The sequence below is a fragment of the Palaemon carinicauda genome, chromosome 10, assembly GCF_036898095.1.
Source record: "Palaemon carinicauda isolate YSFRI2023 chromosome 10, ASM3689809v2, whole genome shotgun sequence".
Lineage (NCBI taxonomy): Eukaryota > Metazoa > Arthropoda > Malacostraca > Decapoda > Palaemonidae > Palaemon > Palaemon carinicauda.
In genome coordinates, this window is record NC_090734.1 from 15,247,116 (window position 1) to 15,268,366 (window position 21,251).

Genomic DNA, 21,251 nt, shown 5'->3' on the forward strand with positions numbered 1-21,251 from the left:
CGAGGTCTGCGTCAGTTAGGGGCTGGGAATGGCAGTCCAACAACTCGTCGACGTCTTCAGTCGTCATGTCGCCAAACCCGTCACCTCCAATTATGGCAGCCAACTGCACAGATTTGCGTATTGCAGAGTGTTGGATTTCCGACGGAGTAAATCCCTTGTCGTCGTAAACAATATCGGGCCACAACTTCTTCCAGCTCGCATTCACGGTTGCAGGTTTCATCTCTTGAAGTGCCTTCTGAATATTCTGCAGGCACTTGGCTATGGTGTACTGCCGCCAGTACGCCTTCAAGTTAAAATCTTCATCCTCTTCATCTTGGGCAGCATCCACACACGCAACGAGGTCCGCCATGGTGTTCTTCGGTTGAATTAATGACGTGGTGTTGGGTGGCAGGAACTCAACCTGAATGCCCTCATGCGACAGGTCAGTTGCGTGTCCACCAGCGTTATCCATAAGGAGAAGGATCTTGAATGGCAAGCCCTTCTCTAAGAGATATTTGCTGACTTGCGGGATAAAACACTGATGGAACCAGTTGGAGGTCAGCATCTTCGTAATCCATGCTTTTTGATTATGCATCCAGTACACGGGAAGGAGATTCTTATTTTTATTTTTCAAAGCGCGAGGATTTTTCGACTTATAAATAAGCCCCGGCTTTAGCAAAAATCCAGCAGCATTGCCACACATCACGAGGGTAACGCGATCCTTGAATGCTTAAAAGCCAGAGGCTTTGGCTTCCTCTTTAAACAGGAAAGTTCGCGATGGCATTCTCTTCCAAAACAAGCCGGTCTCATCCATATTAAAGACTTGTTCCGGCTTGTATCCACCTTCGGCGATAATATTCTTGAACGTCTGGTTCACGTAAGTTTCAGCAGCGGCAGTGTCAGCGGAAGCAGACTCCCCATGCAGGGAAACGCTTTTCAGGACGAAGCGTTTCTGAAACTTCGCGAACCATCCTTTGCTGGCGGAAAAATGTTTCTGAGGCTGGGAATCAGTGGATGTCCCTGGTTGAGGATCATCTGCATCATCATCATCTTCAGCATGGTTGCCGTCGTCGTCTTTAGGTTCCTTTGCAGCAAAATTCTCATATAAGCTCAAAGCCTTTGTTTGGATGGTGTTCGTATCCAACGCTATGTTCTTCTTCCGGCAGTCGGCAATCCACACAGCTAAAGCACCTTCCATGCGTACGATCGTTTTATTACGCGTTGTAACGACTTGCTTCGCTGATCTGCTAAAGGGGATTGCAGCCGTCTTTCTAATGTTCGCCTCGTCCTTCTTGATATAGCGAACAGTAGATTCGTTGATGCCAAAATGGCGGCCAGCGGCCGCGTAACTTCTACCATCTTTTAACATGTCGAGAAGCGTAACCTTCTCAGCTATCGTCATCATCCTTCGGTGGCGTTTAGGCTCACTACCAGCCTTAAGAGAAGCAGAACGCTTGGGAGCCATTACAGTAGGATTTACAGTAACAAAAAGTTCAACTTAAAAAAGTCACACACAGCACAGATTCACAAACTTAAGAACGTCTACTCAGCGATACGCGGTAACAGAGAGTGGACGATCCAGCCCCACGAGAACTTAGATGCTGCGGGTAGGAGATGATGGAAAAACACCAATCACAGGCTAGATAACAAAACTTGAGTTCTGATTCGTCATCTATCAGCGCTTGAACCAATCACAACCCGTCTTACAGTACTATGATGCGTAGGTTACCAACTCATAGAAGATGCCCCGCGCATACCGAACTTACGTAGATTAAGTAAATACCGTAATAATAATAAATAATGATAATAATACAGTACAGTACTGTAATAATAATAATAATGATAATAATAATAACAATAATAATTTTATTAACAACAACAACAATAATAATAATAATAACAATAATAATAATACAGCTTTACGTACTCTATTTTACGCCTCTCTCTCTCTCTCTCTCTCTCTCTCTCTCTCTCTCTCTCTCTCTCTCTCTCTCTCTCTCTCTCTCTCTCTCTCGTGCGCTTATTCGAAATGTGATTTTTGCAACAAAGAATATTATTGGATGCAGTACTACGTACGTATACATACAAAAGATTCATGGAAAAGAAGCACATCCATTACATTTGTAGTACAGTAGTAGCCAACAGCAGCCTTACACCATTCTAATATGGTATGACTGCATCTGATTTGCGTTTCATGTTCGATTTAATTTTACTACGTACTGTATACAGTACTGAATTATCGTATGATGACATTCTCTTTTCGTGTTTTATTTCTTTCTGTGCTGAATTATATATCATATGTAATGCAATGAACAATCAGTAAGAACAGATATTACTAATTACAGTATTAATGGAATTACAGGTAACAAAATATCGTATTTGGTTGTCTTCAGATTTCGCGGTATTTTCGAATTTTCCGGAAAATCCGCGATATGTATATATATATGGGTTATGGAAAAACCCCGCGAAGTGGTGAATCCGCGATTGTCGAACCGCGAAGTAGCGAGGGTTCACTTATACTACTCTGTGACGCAGGTGCTACAAGCTGGAGTCTGGAAGCGTCTAATGACCTTCGCAGCCCGCTTCCTGCAGGGCGTGACCCACAGGAGTCTCGATACGTTTTCTATCGCTCTGTGGTGGCTACACAACAGCTGGTCTAACCTCAGGCTCTTTTTTGGACAGGTAGCAGAAGGTTGAGGGCATTGTTATCAGGTTTTAGTCTGCATAAACGAAAGAAGTATGTCTGGCCCTTATTTCTTTCTTCATCATCCCCTCTACGGGGAAGCAGCATCCTGGTCTCTGCATAGCTGACCTCGAACCTCTGCAGGTAAACCATGCTTCCTTGTGTTCCGAGTATTGAGTCAATACTGTCGCGTCCCCCATACCCTGACGAGGTGGTATTGGGAACGTCCTAACCCAGAGTTCCTTCTGGAACTCCAGGTCAACTGCCTAGGACGGGTCACACTTCTTCCTTCACACACAAGCTTATGTAGGCCACACGGTACTTGTGAGGTGCAGGGACTCCTTTTCTCGAGTGCGACTCACTCGGATTCTGAGTCCCCGGGTAAAGCCAAAACCAGTATGGCTGGGGACTTTCCACCCTACCTAATGGGTAAGTCACCCAATGTAAATAGCGTGGTTTGTATTTCGGTTACGGAACAAATGACAAATTTGAAGATAATTTGTATTTTTCCTAACCATACAAACCTTAGCTATTTACTCATATTTGCCCGCCAGCCCTGTCCCCCAAGACAAGTCCTACCTCTAAGTTAAAGTGAGCATTCATCTGTGTGTGAGGGGGGAGAGGGGTAGCTAGCTACCACTCCCCTACCCCCCCCCCGCTAACTAGCGCGGGGGTAATACACCCTCGTTAAATGCTAATGGCTCGCCATTTCAGCTGCGCTAAAAGGTAACCCAATGTAAATAGCTAAGGTTTGTATGGTTAGGAAAAATACAAATTATCTTCGAATTTGTCATATTTGAGAACAAGCCCTCAGAAGAATATTAGGAGTTAAATGGCTGGACAGGATTAGAAATGAAACTATTAGAGAGATTACTCAAGTGCCATATGTGGATAAGATTATGGTGAGGAGTAGGTGGAGATGGTTTGGGCATGCTCTTTGCACTCCTCAAGAGAGATTAGTTCATCAAACATTTAACTGGGCTCCACAAGGCACTAGAAGAGTTGAATGACCCAGGCCTACATGACTAAGGACTATGAAACTTGAAGTAGGAGATGATGAATGAAGAAGTATGGAGATAGAGACGGCTGGCAAAATCTCACCAAGGCCATTTGCGTCAATAGGTGTAGAAGGAGATGATGACGATGATAGTATAATATTAGTTAGGACTTTAGAAATTGCATAATCAAAACTCTTCAAGTGCCTAATTTGAACCTATAACCTTATACCAGCAACTACTATTAACCTACATATATTTGTTCCTACACAAAATATAAACCTTCAACCTTTAATAGGAATGTGACTTCAGCTAAGCCATAAACAGCTGTTAAGCTTTTCAAAGAAGTAAACACAGTTGTGTACTGGATGGCAGGTAGGCACCACCCACCCTACAGGTGTAGTTACCTTCACTTTGACTTTAACTTCTGGAGAGTACAGATGTACTTCTTAACAAGTATATGCAGTATTTCCTGATAACTGTAATTGTGTGGCAGATATCTGTGCTACCTGCTGTTATCCAACAAACTTATTCCTGTTGAGAGGGATGTCTCTTGTCCATCTATCCTTCATGTATGTGGCCTTACAATAGGCAGTCATCATTCCCATACAGAGTTTATTCTATTTTCTATATACCGATTGCTTTCCTTGAAAATGTCCATTTTTCTCATGCCATAGAACCTAGAACAAATTTTCTGATGCAATTTGGAGACCCAATGCTGTGCCATGTAACAAAAGCGTAGCTTTGGAAACCACGAGGAGTCATTTCTGCAAGAAGGGGTTTTCATATGTTCTTGATTTGGTTCTGAAGTATTGAAAACAGTAACTGAAGTAATGACATCTTCACCAAGATGCTAGCATTTATTCTCACTCCAGTTGCTTTGGAAAGAGATACAGTACAGTAGGGTCCCGAATTACACGTGTTCTAATTACGCGATTCCTCAATTACGCGATCGATAGTTTTTAAAAATTAATTTTCCTGTATTTGCGAGGAGCATTCTAAATCCGCGAGTCAAGCACCGCGAAGCGTAGGAAATCTATTGTTTTCTTAATTGTATTGGGGGGGGGGGGGGTGATGGTTCCCCGATGTCTGAGAAAGGGGGGGGGAGAATGTGAGAGAAAGATTTCTGTTCAAACATTTTAAGACTAGTTTTGGATGAAAAATGTTAAGGTTTGCCCATCTGTTGTGTGAACTTGTCGCTAGGCCTAGCCTAACTGTCCAACACCTATATGTATAATATTCCATTTTTCAATATTAAACTTACCCGATAATCATGTAGCTGTCAACTCCGTTGCCCGACAGAATTCTACGGGAGGGATACGCCAGCTATCACTATACTAGAAGGGGGTGTACTCACAAGCGCCACCTGTGGCCAGGTACTACAGTACTTGTTGTTGACGCCACCTCACTTTTTCCTCTGTCGTGCTTCCGGCAAGACGTTCTTGGATACGCTTATGATTTTGGAGTATTGTTCACGGTTTGGTGAAGTATTTCTCTAAAATTTGCAGCTATTCGCTATACTGGAAACTTCTATATTAGCTTAGTTAGCTTTTGGAATTAAATTGATTAATGGTGACGAAGAGAGTATGAACTCTCTTTCACCTTTTAATGGCCGACCCTTCCCTTAGACGGAAGTGTTGGTGTCTAAGAGAGTATAGACTCTCTTTCTTAATTTTGCTTAACAAAAGTTATAGATTTATTTTATATCTCTCCGCCTTTTATAGGCCTCTTCGATTAACTTCCTTTTATTATAAAATTATTAAAATTAATTTTTATATTTGTTTATATTCGACCTTTCCTAATAGTAGGCGGTCTTTTCTTGTACCGAAGTTAATTAACATTGAGCCCGTCATTTCGGTTTTACCTGTTAACATATTATGCTATTTTAATGTTTTTGAAAGAATTTCTTTGATAGTCTCGTACTGTTTTCAAAGTTGAACTAACGTTTTGTTTTGTCTCTGCAGTTGTTGACGTTTCAGAACGTTCAACTTGCGCTCTATCGTTACGATAGAGAGAGAATTTTCACGGTGTCACGTTGCAGTAAGAGTAACCGTGTCTAGCGTTTTGTTCATTCTTTCTTAACTTAATGGTTTTAATTCTACAAAGGAACTTTTCATTTTGGGAAATATTTTCCTTTAACAATAATATGTTTTAACGATATATATGATTGGGCTCTTCTCTCAGGTTCTAAGTCAAGAGAGAGAGAGAGAGAGAGAGAGAGAGAGATAGAGACGGAGGGAGAAAGAGGAGGATAAACGTTTCGTTCAAGCGAGTAACGTTGTTATCGTTTTTACTCTTCTCCCTAGTCTCTTTAGGGGAAGAAGGTAAACGTTTCTAGAGTTTTTTCTTGTTCTCAAGCTTTATGCGGTGAGAGAATTTAAACGTAGTTTATTTGATCTAGTGTTTAGTCTCTTTCCAGCCACTGAATTATTTATCTTTCATTAGATTTTTCTGTTACATTGTAATTCTGTTTTCGCAATTACTAACTTTTGAGAAAGGATAGAATTGCGTGTTTCAGGTACAACCACTTAAAGTTTCGAGTTCAGTGAAATAAGTGCAAACAGAAAATCAAAAGTGATAAGTGATTAGCGCAAAGTGTCAGTGTTGTGCGTGAGGGTACTTCTGTGCGTGCCAGTCGTCCTCCCAGTCCGGGACCTCTTGCAAGCTCCCAAGCCCAGGGGAGAAGCAATGTCGAAGGGCAAAAGGATTCGGCAGGCCTTGATCGGCTCACAGAAGTATCCTCGGTGGTTGCGGGCGTGTCTTACAGAGACCGTCACTCCCACCCGCAGACGATTGAGCCCTTATTTTGCTCGTCTGCAGAAGAAATTTCGGGGAGAGAACGCTGGTCTCAGGTCTCAAGACCTCTTAAACGTAAGTCCAGACCTATGCCAGACGTACGAAGTTAGAGTTCTACAACCCGGATGCAGTCATTGGGTTAGCTCTGACTCTCCTCAGTCATCAGGTGACTGCACACCTCCTAAGAGAGGTAAGGTGTTGCCGTAACAGACCTCATCTGCTGTTAAGGCTTTGCCTCAGCAGACCTTAGTGTCTGCCGACCCCAAGTTGGCTCTACTGCAGTCCATGCAGTCACAACGTTCAGTCTTGATGCGTGAGTGTCGGGCTGAGAAGGTTGCGCCTCCGCCTGCACTCGCTCCGCCTGCGCTCGCTCCGCCTGACCGCAGTACCGCCTGCCAGGCGTATGATGTTGAGCCACGTTCTGAGTTTACTGTTCCCAGTGGTGTACAGCTCCCTCCGCCTTCCTTAAGGCAACCTCAGCAATGGGATCAGGAGGCTTATACCTCTCTTCCTCCGCTTCCACTTGCTGCTCCACCATTGATGCAACACTCGGTTGAGGTACAACAACCTCTCCCATCCATGAGTCAGTCTCCTCAGCTCTCGCTGCAGTGAGCTCAACCCTCCTCAAGGCAAGCACCACAACACCTTAGCCTTGCGCCTCAGGAGCCTCAACTCGCGAGACATTTACTACGTTCTGCGCAGCCTCTACCTCATCGCTCTCCGCTCACACCACAGGAACCTCTACTCGTTCCTCAGGAACTTGCTACTGCGCATCCGCAACCCTTACAGCAAGCGCAACTCTTGAGGCAGCAACCTCATGCTATGAGTCAGCCACCTCAACGCATACATCTGCCACTTTCTCCTCAACTTGAGCCTCTTCCCATTCAACTTGGAAATAACAAATGACAATAATAACACCTCATTACTTTCATAACTTGCATTTGTAATCATATACATGTATGCCTACACAAACATTATGATAATGGAGGTTATTTGTCTTACTTATATAAAAATATATATGTATTCCTTGCAATATATTTTTAACAATATCGCAAAATATGGCAAAAATATCTTCAAAACAAAAATGAATCATGAGTTATGAATGTAAGGTATATATTATGTTGATATTAAAACCCCATGCAAGCATGCATGAAGCACTCTAGCACTGGTCATGGAATTTCTGAGAAATGTTAAACGCCATGCAACACGCTCTGCTTACCTTACAGCATGCTCTACATACAGCATGCTCTGCATACAGCATGCTCTGCATACAGCATGCTCTGCATACAACATGCTCTGCATACAGCATACTCTGCATTCAGCATGCTCTGCATACAACATGCTCTACATACAGCATGCTCTGCATACAGCATGCTCTGCATACAACATGCTCTGCATACAGCATGCTCTGCATACAGCATGCTCTGCATTCAGCATGCTCTGCATACAACATGCTCTACATACAGCATGCTCTGCATACAGCATGCTCTGCATACAACATGCTCTGCATACCTTACCGCATGCTTCTCAGTCATACATCTTTGGTTGTTGCCAACTCACTAGACTGTCAAGCAGTTTCATAACGTTGCCTTCTAGTCTGCTGCTTTTGCACCATTGAAACCCTCACTGAGAGAACTTAACTTTTCTCGGATATGGTCCCTGTAGATGAGAAAGTGCTTTTCTCCCTCCTTCTGATATTCCCTTGAGGACTCTGTCATTTGGAGAGGAGCCTTTAGCTGCGTAGCCTCCTATGGACTTTTATTTAAGCATAACATGCTTCCAGGGAAGGTAATGGTTCCACTTCAGTCACTAACCCCGTCTGTTACCACACCTGCTCCCATAGACCTTGAGCTGTGTTGCAAGACATGCAGTCCAAGCTTAGTCCTTGTTAAAGGATTTTTTGTTTACGGAGTCAGTGTGTCACTGGGAAGACGTTCAACAACCAGCAGAAGTGACTTGTTGTGACGCAGTGCGGCAACCTCAGCAACCCGATAAGGAGTTGTCTGTACGACCCAGACAGTCTAGACAGCTTCGGGTTGTCACTGTCCTTCCTCGCTTCCCCATGGTTGACAGTTCACAGACTGTGCAGCAGTACCATGATCTTGTGTCCGGCTCCGTCAGACGACTGGCTTTTAAGAGCTCCCACAAGTCGTCGCTGTCTGGAGATTCTCAGATGGACTATGGATCTGACCAAGGAACTGGGCCTCCTGGTCAATTTTGAGGAGTCTCAGCTCATCCCATCCCAGACCATTGTCTCCCTGGGTATGGATCTTCAGAGTCGAGCTTTTCGGGCTTTTCCGTCGGCCCCAAGGATCTTCCAAGCCCTAGAATGCATCCAGAGCATGCTGAGAAGGAACCGATGCTCAGTCAGGTAGTGGATGAGTCTAACAGGGACACTTTCATCGCTGGCCCTGTTCATCGTGTTAGGGAGAATCCTCCTTCCCCCCTTCAGTATCATCTAGCTGCTCACTGGATAAAGGACATGACGCTAGAGACGGTCTCAGTTCCTGTTTCCGAAGAGAGGAGGTCTTCTCTCGCGTGGTGTAAGAACAGCTTTCTTCTCAAGGAAGTCTACCTTTGGCTGTTCAGAAACCCGACCGCCGTCTCCTCTCGGACACATCAGACACGGGCTGGGGTGCGACTTTGGACGGACAGGAATGATCGAGAACATGGAATCAGGAGCAAAGGACACTTCACATCAATTGCAGGAGTTGTTGGCGGTTCTTCTGGCCTTGATAAACTTCAAGTCCCTCCAGCTTAACAAAGTGGTGGAGGTGGACTCTGACAACACCACAGCCCTGGCTTACATCTTCAAGCAGGGAGGGACTCTTTCGTGAAGTTGTTCTAGATCGCAAGGGACCTCCTCATCTGGTCTAAAGATCGAAAGCTCACGCTGGTAACGAGGTTCATTCAGGGCGGTATGAATGTCATGGCAGATCACCTCAGCCGGAAGGGTCAGGTCATCCCCACAGAGTGGACCCTTCTCAAGAATGTTTGCAGCAGACTTTGGGCCCTGTGGGGTCAGCCAACCATAGATCTGTTCGCTACCTCGATAACCTAGAGACTCCTGTTGTATTGTTCTCCGATTCCAGACCCAGCAGCAGTTCACGTGGATGCTTTTCTGCTGGATTGGTTCCATCTCGACCTGTATGCATTCCCGCCGTTCAAGATTGTCAACAGGGTACTTCAGAAGTTCTCCTCTCGCAAAGGGACACGGCTGACGTTGGTTGGCGCCGCTCTGGCCCGCGAGAGAATGGTTCTTAGAGGTACTGCAATGGCTGGTCGACATTCCCAGGACTCTTCCTCTAGGAGTGAACCTTCTACGTCTACCTCACGTAAAGAAGGTACACCCAATCCTCCACGCTCTTCGTCTGACTGCCTTCAGACTTTCGAAAGACTCTCAAGAGCTAGGGGCTTTTCGAGGGAGGCAGCCAGAGCGATTGCTAAAGCAAGGAGAACATCCACTCTCAGAATCTATCAGTCTCAAGGGGAAGTCTTCCGTAGCTGGTACAAGACCAATGCAGTTTCCTCAACCAGTACCACTGTAACCCAGATTGCTGACTTCCTGTTATATCTAAGGAAAGTAAGATCTCTTTCAGCTCCTACGATCAAGGGTTACAGAAGTATGTTGGCAGCGGTTTTCCGCCACAGAGGCTTGGATCTTTCCACCAACAAAGATCTACAGGACCTCCCTAGGTCTTTTGAGACCTCAAAGGAACGTCGGTTGTCCACTCCAGGCTGGAATCTAGACGTGGTCCTAAGGTTCCTTATGTCATCAAGATTTGAACCTCTCCAATCAGCCTCTTTTTAGGACCTCACATTAAAAACTCTTTTCCTCGTGTGCTTGACAACAGCTAAAAGAGTAAGTGAGATCCACGCCTTCAGCAGGATCATTGTTTTCACATCTGAAACGGCTACATGTTCCTTGCAGCTCGGTTTTTGCTAAACGAGCTTCCTTCACGTCCTTGGCCTAAGTCGTTCGAGATCCCAAGCCTGTCCAACTTGGTGGGGAATGAACTGGAGAGAGTACTTTGCCCAGTTAGAGCTCTTAGGTACTATCTAAAAAGGTCTTAACCTTTACGAGGACAATCAGAAGCCTTATAGTGTGCTATCAAGAAACCTTCTTTTCCAAGTTCTAAGAACTCAGTTTCTTACTATTCAGGCTTCTGATTAGAGAAACACATTCTCATCTGAAGGAAGAAGACCTTGCTTTGCTGAAGGTAAGGACACATGAAGTGGGAGCTGTGGCTACTTCAGTGGCCTTCAAACAGAGCCATTCTCTGCAGAGTGTTATGGATGCAACCTATTGGAGAAGCAAGTCAGTGTTCGCATCATTCTATCTCAAAGATGTCCAGTCTCTTTACGAGTACTGCTACACCCTGGGACCATTCGTAGCAACGAATGCAGTAGTAGGCGAGGGCTCAGCCACTACATTCCCATAATCCCATAACCTTTTAACCTTTCTCTTGAATACTTTTTATGGGTTGTACGGTCGGCTAAGAAGCCTTCCACATCCTTGTTGATTTGGCGGGTGGTCAATTCTTTCTTGAGAAGCGCCGAGGTTAAAGGTTGTGATGAGGTCCTTTAGTATGGGTTGCAGCCCTGTATACTTTAGCACCTTTGAGTTGATTCAGCCTTCCAAGAGGAACGCTGCGCTCAGTAAGGAAGACGATCTTATTAAAGGCAGAGTAACGGTTCAAGTCGACTTCCTTACCAGGTACTTATTATTTCATTGTTATTGTGGATAACTGATTATATGAAATACGGGATACTTAGCTATCCTTTAGTCTTGTACACTGGTTTTTCACCCACCCCCCTGGGTGTGAATCAGCTACATGATTATCGGGTAAGTTTAATATTGAAAAATGTTATTTTCATTAGTAAAATAAATTTTTGAATATACTTACCCGATAATCATGATTTAATTGACCCACCCTTCCTCCCCATAAAGAACCAGTGGACCGAGGAAAAAGTGAGGTGGCGTCAACAACAAGTACTGTAGTACCTGGCCACAGGTGGCGCTTGTGAGTACACCCCCTTCTAGTATAGTGATAGCTGGCGTATCCCTCTCGTAGAATTCTGTCGGGCAACGGAGTTGACAGCTACATGATTATCGGGTAAGTATATTCAAAAATTTATTTTACTAATGAAAATAACATATTTGTACTAATTAATTTTTATACTTATGTTGTGATTATGGTGAAAAATCCTTATTCAATAAACTTTAAATTAAAAACCATCAAAATAAAGACTATTTTATATCATGCTACTGCCAAACATGTCACCACAACCAAACCCATTACTTTGTTTAGTACGTTCCATCGCTGATCATAACGAACTCGCTAACCAACTTTAACATCTGTCTATAGGTTAACTTTTGCGGCAAAAGATATCTTACCAGGTACTATGTAATAATAATGTTATAATTAATGTTTTATTTATCCTTAGAAAATCAAAATATATGAAATATGAGCAATTTTATTTCGTGTTTTTTTTTTCCCTAAAAAAACGCCTTCTTAAAAGGAAAACGTTTTTTTTACGTTTCATCGTCGATCATAAACGCATTTACTCCTGAAAGTGATATTGAAGAGCTTTTACTAAAGATGTTATTATAAATAAAGATTATAAATAGGTGGTAAAATATCTATAATTAAAGTGTAGCAGCATCAAGAAATGTTGGGGTTCGCCCTTTACATAAGAATGTACTGTACATTGGATTAGACAGAACGTAGAAAAAATCAATTAGGGAAAAATCGGTATTCGATATCCTCTTCATCAGCATCGTCATTCGTCAATCGGGCTTTTTATTTTTTTTATTCTCAGTCGCTAACTAGTTATCGCACTGCCAAGATCTGCACACATTCCGATAATTCACATTTGAAGGTTTTCTGGGAGAGGATGGATAGAGAAAATACCGAACTATATAAAATGTTTTTTTTAACCTGTTAAGCGTCACCCACGTGATAAACCGTTCACCACGATCTACTCGGTACCGCCTTCAACTGTATATTCCGTTCATGACTTTAATTGCCTTTTACAAGCCGTCAGTCTCGTGATGTTACTTTACTCGTATAGTAAGTATAGGATCACCACTTGGCAACACTCTCAGCATATGGGGACTGTGAATAGAAACTTATATGATGTCTGGCAACTATTTTTCTGAAGGTAGCTTGATGTTACAAAACTGTGGTTTGAACTGGTTTCCTATCAGTGCGCTCGGGCGTTCATGCATAAGTGGTTATTTGTTGTTCCTTTTGTAATGAAAGGTCTAAAGAGGAAGGTTATTTCTTTAGATGAAATAAATTATATTCTTGTTGTGGATTTTGATAATGATAACCTGTTTGATTATGAGAGCACTAGTTCTGAATCCTCCAGTGATGAGTATATTGAAGAAACAAAGTTTTCTTTCGATGTCGAAAGCGAAAATGACTTCTCATTACCGAATGACTGGACAACGAAATTTCACAAAACTATAAAGGGAAAGGAAACGCAGAGAGAGAGAGAGAGAGAATAAAGTAGATAAATAATGTACAAATGTATGACGAACATATTTGAAAACTATACAGGAAACGATATGAAGAGAGAGAGAGAGAGAGAGAGAGAGAGAGAGAGAGAGAGAGAGAGAGAGAGAGAGAGAGAGAGAGAGAGAGAGAGAGAGACCTATTCCTTTCCTTTTGTTGCTTATCCAGGCGTAAGATTTACGATTGAAGATAAAAAGAACCCATTAGAATATTCAGTATTATGTAGCCATTTGAAATTAAATAATAGTAGTATTAATTGTTTTTTTTACTCAACCATTTAATTAATATCCCTACTTTTAACTATAATTACAAATTATAAGCATAAAGAAATTATATTAACTTTGAAAAATTATCATTAGTGAAATGACCGCTCAGGGCAAAAAAAGCGTGATTATCGTACAGCAGCCTAGTGCACACTTGCGCCTACTGGCCGTGTTTACGTGTGGGAGTGTCATCATGGATATACAGTACTATACTGTAATTTTTAACTATTGCTAGATACGTACTGTATCAAACCTTGAAAACCCTTTTTTGTTTTTTGTATCTATGGGAAATAATTCTACATCATTCGGAAAATACTGAAAACAGTAAGCTATGCATAGTACAGTAGTAAATACTACAGTCATATAAAATTATCAAAACTTTAACAACTTTTTATTGTTTTATTTATCCATAAAAGAAATTTTGTACAGTATTTTATAAAAAAAATCTATAAGAAGGATTTCTTACAGTATTGTTAAGATAAAAGCTACAGTATATATATATATATATATATATATATATATATATATATATATATATATATATATATATATATATATATATATATATATATATATATATATATATATATATATATACACACATACATACACACACACAGTGTATATACAGTATATATATAGCTAGAAAGCTAGAAATGGAGTGAAAAAAAAATTGCCGGGTAGGTTGCTGTTTGCCGCCATGATGTGTTTCGAAATATACGAATTTCCAATTACACGAGGCCTTTCATCGACCAAATTCTCGCATAATTCGGGACCCTACTGTAGTTGTTTTAATTTTTATGAAATTTATGGTTCATTTTGGATCAATACAGTTAGTTCAAGGAGTGATCCTGTGATATCAGTTTTATTCCCATTTTCTTAGAAATAATACCCATGGGAACTGTATCCTAATTCTTTCATGATAGGGATGGTATCTAGATATTTATTTTCCTTTGATACCAACTATATTTCATCCCTTTTTACTGTATAACCACTTTTGTTATTGAAATACCTTCCATATCCATTTTCAAAACCTATATCCAGTATTGTATAGTGGTTGCTTTGCTCAACACACATTTGTGTAAACAGATGAATATTTTTCTACCTGTGACTGCATGATTGAAGTTGATAAAAAATTTCATTTAAGCCAGATATAATCCTTATTGTGTCATCCATTCATTATGTATTTCCATTTGTTTGATTTAATTGCCTCTCCGCTAACATATCTAATGCCTATATTGGATGAGGACTTGTATATAAAGTAACTAGCATTATTTTACAAATTAGCTAGCTGTAAAGGTACAGTATGTGAATATTGTATTGAATTGGTAGGTTTTTTTATGTGCAGTAATGTCATCTGTCACAAAATTCACATTGCAGATACCCCTAGTGTTCACAAATTTCCTCGAAATGATGCTGAAGAAGAACCAGCTATAGTAGACCTACTGTCCCTAACTCATCAACAAGAAATGAAAGTTGAAGGAGCGACTGTGAGGTAATTTGGTTTCATTGACCTTTTAGAGTTCAGTGAAGTTCAGTACTAAAGACAAAATAATCTTTAAGCAACTGTTTCGATATTAATATGGTCCTTTGGGTTTGTCATTGTTTTGATGAGCATTAATGTATTTTTCAAAGCATACATAAAATTAGAATCCTCTTACCTCTTTTGTATTAGAATCCTGGAAAAATGTAGTCAGCTAAGTTTTGAAATACTAGAAAGTAATTTTGAATTGTTTTCAGCTGATCATTAAGTATATCCAAGAAGACAACTTTGTTGGCTGTGAGTAAAGTTTTTATTTGTAGCTCATTTGTTCTTACTTATATACAAACCTTTCATACTTTAAAATAGGAATATACCTTCAATAGCAGTGAAATGGCCATTGAATTTTTAAAAAAAGAAAGTTGATAATGACAGAGGGAGTGAGAGGGAAGTGCCACCCACCTTCCTGTCAAAAAATAGCCAGTTTTGGCTGGCTGTAATGGGTATGGACGTACCATTGTGCTGGTCGCTCAACTGTTGGATCTTTAATTACATTTGTTTTTTGTTTTCTTTGTGAATACTCTTGCTTGTAAATTGAAGCTCACCAAAAATGTAAGCATGTGGTGAAGGGGATTTATTCTTATGAGGATAAAACCCTTCAAGTCCCATGTTTTTATTACTTTTGTGAGGTAGTGACTGTAAGCAGCCCCTCCGCCCCTTTTGTAGCATTCTTGCCCTTCCAATCACAAAGATGATGCTCAAAGTGTAATTTTAACCAAGGTTTGCCCATACCTTCTTGCCTGACAGTAATCCCTTGATGGTGATCCCTTTGTATTAAATTGTCAGTTAGTGTTCTGAGTGCTCTCCTTGTGACAAAACCCTGTGTAGTAGTTTATGTTGAAGGGGAGGAAGCTGTTGTAGTTTCTTTCTCTTTGGGAGCCCAGACCATGACTCATCTGTGACTGTAAGGAAGAATGGTTGCCAATAGGAAATAGAGGACGTTTGCTTTCTCTCTCTCTCTCTTCTGTCAGCTTCTTCTGCCTCCTCCTTTCTTTTTGTGAGACACTTCTTCCTTGAGAAGAAGATGAAGTAAATAGTCACATGGGAAGGTCTTTCACTCAAGTTCCTTAAGATTGCTCCCCCTTTGGAGGGAATGTCTGCTTTCCTCCCTTTGGAGGGAGTGTGACAGACTATCACACTAACTGGTACCTTCATGGTCAGTCAAGTGGAACTTGAGCTGTTAGGTAGTAGGTTAGCCTGGGTACCAGCCACCCGTTGAGATACTACAGCTACATAGTTATTGGTCCCTTTGACTGACCAGACAATACTATATTGGATCCCTCTCTGGCTGAGGCTCATTTTTCCTTTCCCTACACACAGGAAAGGGTGGGTTGTATGCTCTCATCTTTCCCGTTCCTATCATGATATAGAGGATTATTCTGTGTCCTTGTGCACCACTCTGCGCCGATACAAACCCAGGCATTGGCTGGTACCCCTAGTGTTAGTTTATAATCAAGAAGCTGGTGTAATAGCCACTGTGGTTTGATTAGTTGCAGGTAAGTGGTTCAGTCCAACACTGAAAATGGAGAGATAGTATGGAGGACTTTTATTGCAGACAACTTCTGCTTAGAGGCATCTCTTTCATCCGCCTGGCAAGGGGTAGGATGGGTCGATGTCTTACCAAATATATACTGTATCTTGATATTCCTAGTTTGACACTTGCTGTTGTCATTTTTCTGGTAGGGGGATAGGGTTTCCTTTAACTAGTACAGTCAACTCATGTTATCCACATGTTTTGTATTGTGAATTTCTTATAATATAAAAGAACTAAAGCAAGACATTTGTAGTTAGAAGTTGCCAAATACAGAGTACAGTATTGTTACAAAGCACATGTCAGAGCATGAAATTTAGCATTAGAAATTGGCAAATAATACTTTACAAGTATAGCATTAAGATTCACCAATGAACACAAGTAAAAACATGAAACTTGAAGTTAGAAATCAGCAAATAATACTGTATAAGTTAGGAAATTATATCAGCGATACTCCATAACGTATATGTCAGCCTATTCTTGCTACCATCCCCTTGAGATCAGCTGATGACAAATAAAAGTAAAAACAATTGGTAATTGCTGTTAAAGTGCATCGTAAATTGATAATAGAGAAATGCAAGAATGCTTAAATTAAGCTTGGTTAGCAAAAAACAATGAGTTTTTTTATAGTTCTTTCAGTATACAGTATACTGTATATGTTATGTTGTTGGCAAAATTCTGGAGGTCAGTTGACAAAATTGAATACTATTTGTTCCGTAACTGAAATACAAACCACGCTATTTACATGGGGTAATTACTTCGGCGTAGCTGAATGACGAGCCTTAAAGTTTTAACGAGGGTTTCCTACCCCACCGCTAGTTAGCCGGGGGGGTAGAGAGGGGTAGCTAGCTACCCCTCCCCCCCACACACACACGGTGAATAGCTCACTTTACTTTTGGCTCGGAGAGACGACAGACCTGTCTGTGCTCTCCTCTCTTTTGACTGCCATAATTTTGTTTGCTTTCTCTTTTCAGTGTGTGTATGAAGTTGGCCTCTATTACTCATCATGCGTACGTGCCCTGGACTTTCTGGCCGTCCTTGTGGTACCTTTATTTCGGCCGTGGACACGGATCCTCACTCCTTATGCCCTCAGTGTAGGGGCCAACGGAGTGATAGGTCTAACGTGTGTATTGAGTGTAGGGAGTGGTCTACCTCCCAGTGGGAGAGGTTTGCCCGGTGACGTAAGAAGAAGGCTAAAAGGGATCTTTCTCCTTCGGAGATTTCTTGGAAGAGAGAAAATCCCAAGACTTCTTCCGCCGCCCTTTCCTCCTCCGAAGCTCCCACTCAAGCGGGCTCTTCCGAGAGGCCGGCGAGTGGTAGCGTAGACCGTAATGCTATTAACCGATCCTGGGGTGAGGGAGAGGTCGTTGCCTCCCGTAGCGAGGCGGCTGCCCCTCCCCCCCCCCCAGATGAGGTATTTGTATCTAATAATGATCTTTTTCAGCTTTGGGCTTCCTTGGGGCTGCAGGGTTCGCCCTCCAAGGAAGCTCTGTTTGACATGATCAAACGGGGTGCGGCCGTCGAACAATCGCCAACTTCAGCGGAGATAGATCCTCTGTCTGTGGTTGACGTTGTTGTGTCGGAAACATCCCGTGGGTCTGGCCAAACGCCCGTTCCTGTGGTTGAGGTAGCGAAAGGCTCTGACTCCCCCTCTGAACATCCTTCAAGGGAGGAGCTTAGTCCCACGGTCTCTCCTGCCGGTGATACTCCCTCTCGGGGGAGTTCGCTTACAGAGACTCCTCTTCGGAGGCCCATCGATGGTCAGCCTGCTGATCCCACGGCCCCTCGTGGGCATATAAGGTGGAAGGATCACCCTCCCCTTCGCCGTAGAGGCCTTCCTTCCCCCTTCAAAGGGGTTAAGAGGCGCCTCTTCGGCTCGTCGTCACCACAGTCCTCTGCGGAGGAAACGACTCGCCGTTCTCCTGTCCTGCCAGCTACCAACCATGACCTCTCCGGGGATCGTTCGCGATCCCCTTCGGAGGATGGTCGTCCTTTGGGACACTGTGACCTGTCGCCCAGACCATCTACCTCTGGAGCTCCTGATGCATTTAACGCGCCACCTGACACTGCCACTGCGCAGTCTCCGGGCCCTTCGGGGCTGCAGGGACTTGAGCGTGAAACTGTGCCTCTCGCCCCTAAGCGCTAGGCACCGCCTGCATGCCAGCCTGCCGATGTTCCTGCTGATCCTGACTTAGCGCCTCGGCGCTCACCCTTAGGCGTTCGCGCCCCCGTTCCTGTTACGCGCCAGGGTCGCCCTGCGCGCACGATGCTTCAGTATCGCTCCCTGTTCCTGCTACATGCCCCATTCCTGTATTTGAGACAATTAAGGTTGCCCCTCATCAAACTCCAGAGCACCCTCGTCCAACGGCGTGCCCCGCGCGGCCGCCACAGCAGCACACTCCGGTGCGACTGCATCCTGATGCGCGCCAATGATCGCCAGCGCGCCCACAGGCGAGTATGCCGGTCTTACCTGACCAGCGTCAACCATCTCGCCACCAGGTCGCTCGCGACCCTGCTCCAGCGCTAACACGCCCTCAGCCGGTTCTTCCGTACACGCGCTCAGGCCCCCCCGTTATCTCGCGCCCTTCGGGGCCGCGCCAGGTCGCTGCGCGCCCGCGCGTTCGGCCTCCTCCTGCTCCAGCTCCAGCTCCTGATCGCCGCACGCCTACGCCATCGCCTACGCGTTCTCGCGACCATGTTCCCGCTCCAGCTGCTGCGCCACTGTGCATCGCTCCTGAACACCCGCCCCGCCCTCGCCCCCGCCCCCGCGGGTGCGCGCACGCGAGTTTCCAGTATCGCGCCATCCATTCACGCGCGACCCTGAACAGGACCCGATGTATGAGCCCCAGTGCGATCGCCGCCAGGTGGACCCTTCCTCGTCGCATTCCACTCCCCGCAAGCGTAGACCAGTGCGCTCGCCAGAGGGGGAGCGCTCTCCGGACAGATCTAGGGGATCTTCTTTTTCAGCCATGCAGGCGAACCCTCGTTTGTTGACTCCTCCTAGGGATCCCTCGATCCCCTTCCCTCCAGAGGGGGTGTCCGACAGCACGACTGTCAGACAACAGCCCTGGTTCGGCACCCTAGTCAGAGCCCTTGTGCAGGCGATCAAGCCGGCCCTCTCTGATTCGGGTCACGAACCAGCGGCAGCTTCCTCCCCCCTGAAGAGGAAGAGAGGAGTCTCTCCCGTGGATCCTCCTCCGAGGCCTATTCTGTCCCCGCGCAGATCCTTATGCAAGGCTCCTACTCCCCCTCAGACCTTCTCGCCCTCCCCTGCGGAGGAGGATTACCCCTCCTCAGGAGAGTCAGATGAGCAGGAATACTCCCCCATCGCACCAATGGGGGAGGTTCCTCCTCTCCCCGAGAGGTCTTCTCATCCAGAGGTGGAGAAGGACCTTCCTCCTTCGCTTCTCGAGTCCTGTATCCCGCCCAGGAGGGAGCCTAAGGACTCTTAGACGATTCCCAAATCGTCAGCTAGGATCAGGCAGGAACCGTCTAGAGCCGTCGAGGATGTCCACGTGTCCCCCCAGGAAGAGCCATTGGGAACGGGAGACTTCGCTGCCAAGTCCTTCGGGAGGAGAGCACCAGGAGTCAGAACATGCGTTCTGACAAGTCCTGACCCTCATGAGGAACCTTAATGGGACCCCAGACCCTGAGGTCCCACTTCGTGAAGGGAAGGACACGGTCCTGGACCACGTCTATGGCACTCAGAAACCCTCTAGGGCCAGTGCAGCTTTGCCCTGGTCTCAAGGGATGAAAAGTGCCAGGGACAAGGTCGAGTGCCAGCTCTCTGAGCTTGCCTCCTCCTGCAGATCGAGTACCGGTAATAAGCTCCTCCCTCCTCCTCGAGTCCATCAGAGGAGGTACTTCTAGATCCTTGAGGAGTCTTCTTTGAGTCTTCCCTTGCACCACTCCGTGGAAGAACTCACAGGGGGAGTCCCTCTTGAGAGACTCTCCAACCGGCACGTGTCCTTCTCAGCCACTGAGACCCTGAGGCAGGAGAAGGTCACCAAGTGCGCCATGCAGGCGACTTCGTGGCTCGACATCTGGCCGGGGTCTCTGGGTATCCTGGTGCGGTCTGAGGACCTCTCCAAAGAAAGCACCAGGAAGGCACTGGAAACCTTTCTGCTCTCGGGCACATGGACCATTGAGTTTCTGTCCCACCAAGTCCCGAGCTTGTGGGCCAACACGATCCTCAAGCGTCGGGACGCTGTGGCCGAGAGGTTCCATCATAAGGTACCCAGTGCGGAGTCTAGCAGGCTCAGACACTCTTCCGTTCTCGGTAAGAGTCTGTTTGAGCCTAAGGACGTGGAGCTCACTGTCGAGAGGTGGAGGAAATCCAACCAGGATTCCCTCATCCATAGGGCCCTGACATCGAGGCCCTACAAACCTCCAGCAGTCCAGCAGCCCCGTCCTGCTAAGGACACAAAGAAGACGACCATCGCAGCGAAGCCCAAGGTGTCTAAGCCCTTTCCTGCCAAGAGCAGGAGGGGCAAGAAGTGTTCCAGGGGAGGCAAAAACCCTGGAGGTTCCAGCCGAGGCCGGAAGCGCTAGGGTCGGCAATACCCCTGCATGTCCACCAGTAGGGGGATGCCTTCAGAGTTGCGCGACAAGGTGGCAGCAACTCGGGGCGGATGCCTGGACGATCTCCGTGATCTCTCTAGGTTATCACATCCCGTTCACAGCCTCACTACCTCCCCTGACAGCGAACCCAGTGTCATTGAGCTCTTTTGCCATGGGATCGGCAAAAGGGCAGGCCCGAAGTCGAGACCAGGCTTTTACAGTCGACTCTTTCTTGTGAGAAAGGCGTCTGGAGGCTGGAGACCAGTCATCGACCTCTCGACCCTGAACGGGTTTGTCAAGCAGACTCCGTTCAGCATGGAGATGGCAGACACGGTCAGACAAGTAGTGAGACCGCGAGACTTCATGTGCACACTGGACCTGAA

General features: G+C 44.8%; 1 protein-coding gene across 1 annotated transcript in view; it reads left to right on the forward strand.

Moving 5' to 3' along the window:
- The window catches only part of LOC137648598 (beta-lactamase-like protein 2 homolog), an 83,217-nt gene that overhangs the window by 41,959 nt on the left and 20,007 nt on the right, over positions 1 to 21,251 (forward strand). Inside the window, exon 3 of the mRNA XM_068381511.1 lies at positions 14,618 to 14,732. Within this exon, the coding sequence (XP_068237612.1) occupies positions 14,618 to 14,732 (115 nt within the window). The remainder of the gene's footprint in view (positions 1 to 14,617; positions 14,733 to 21,251) is intronic.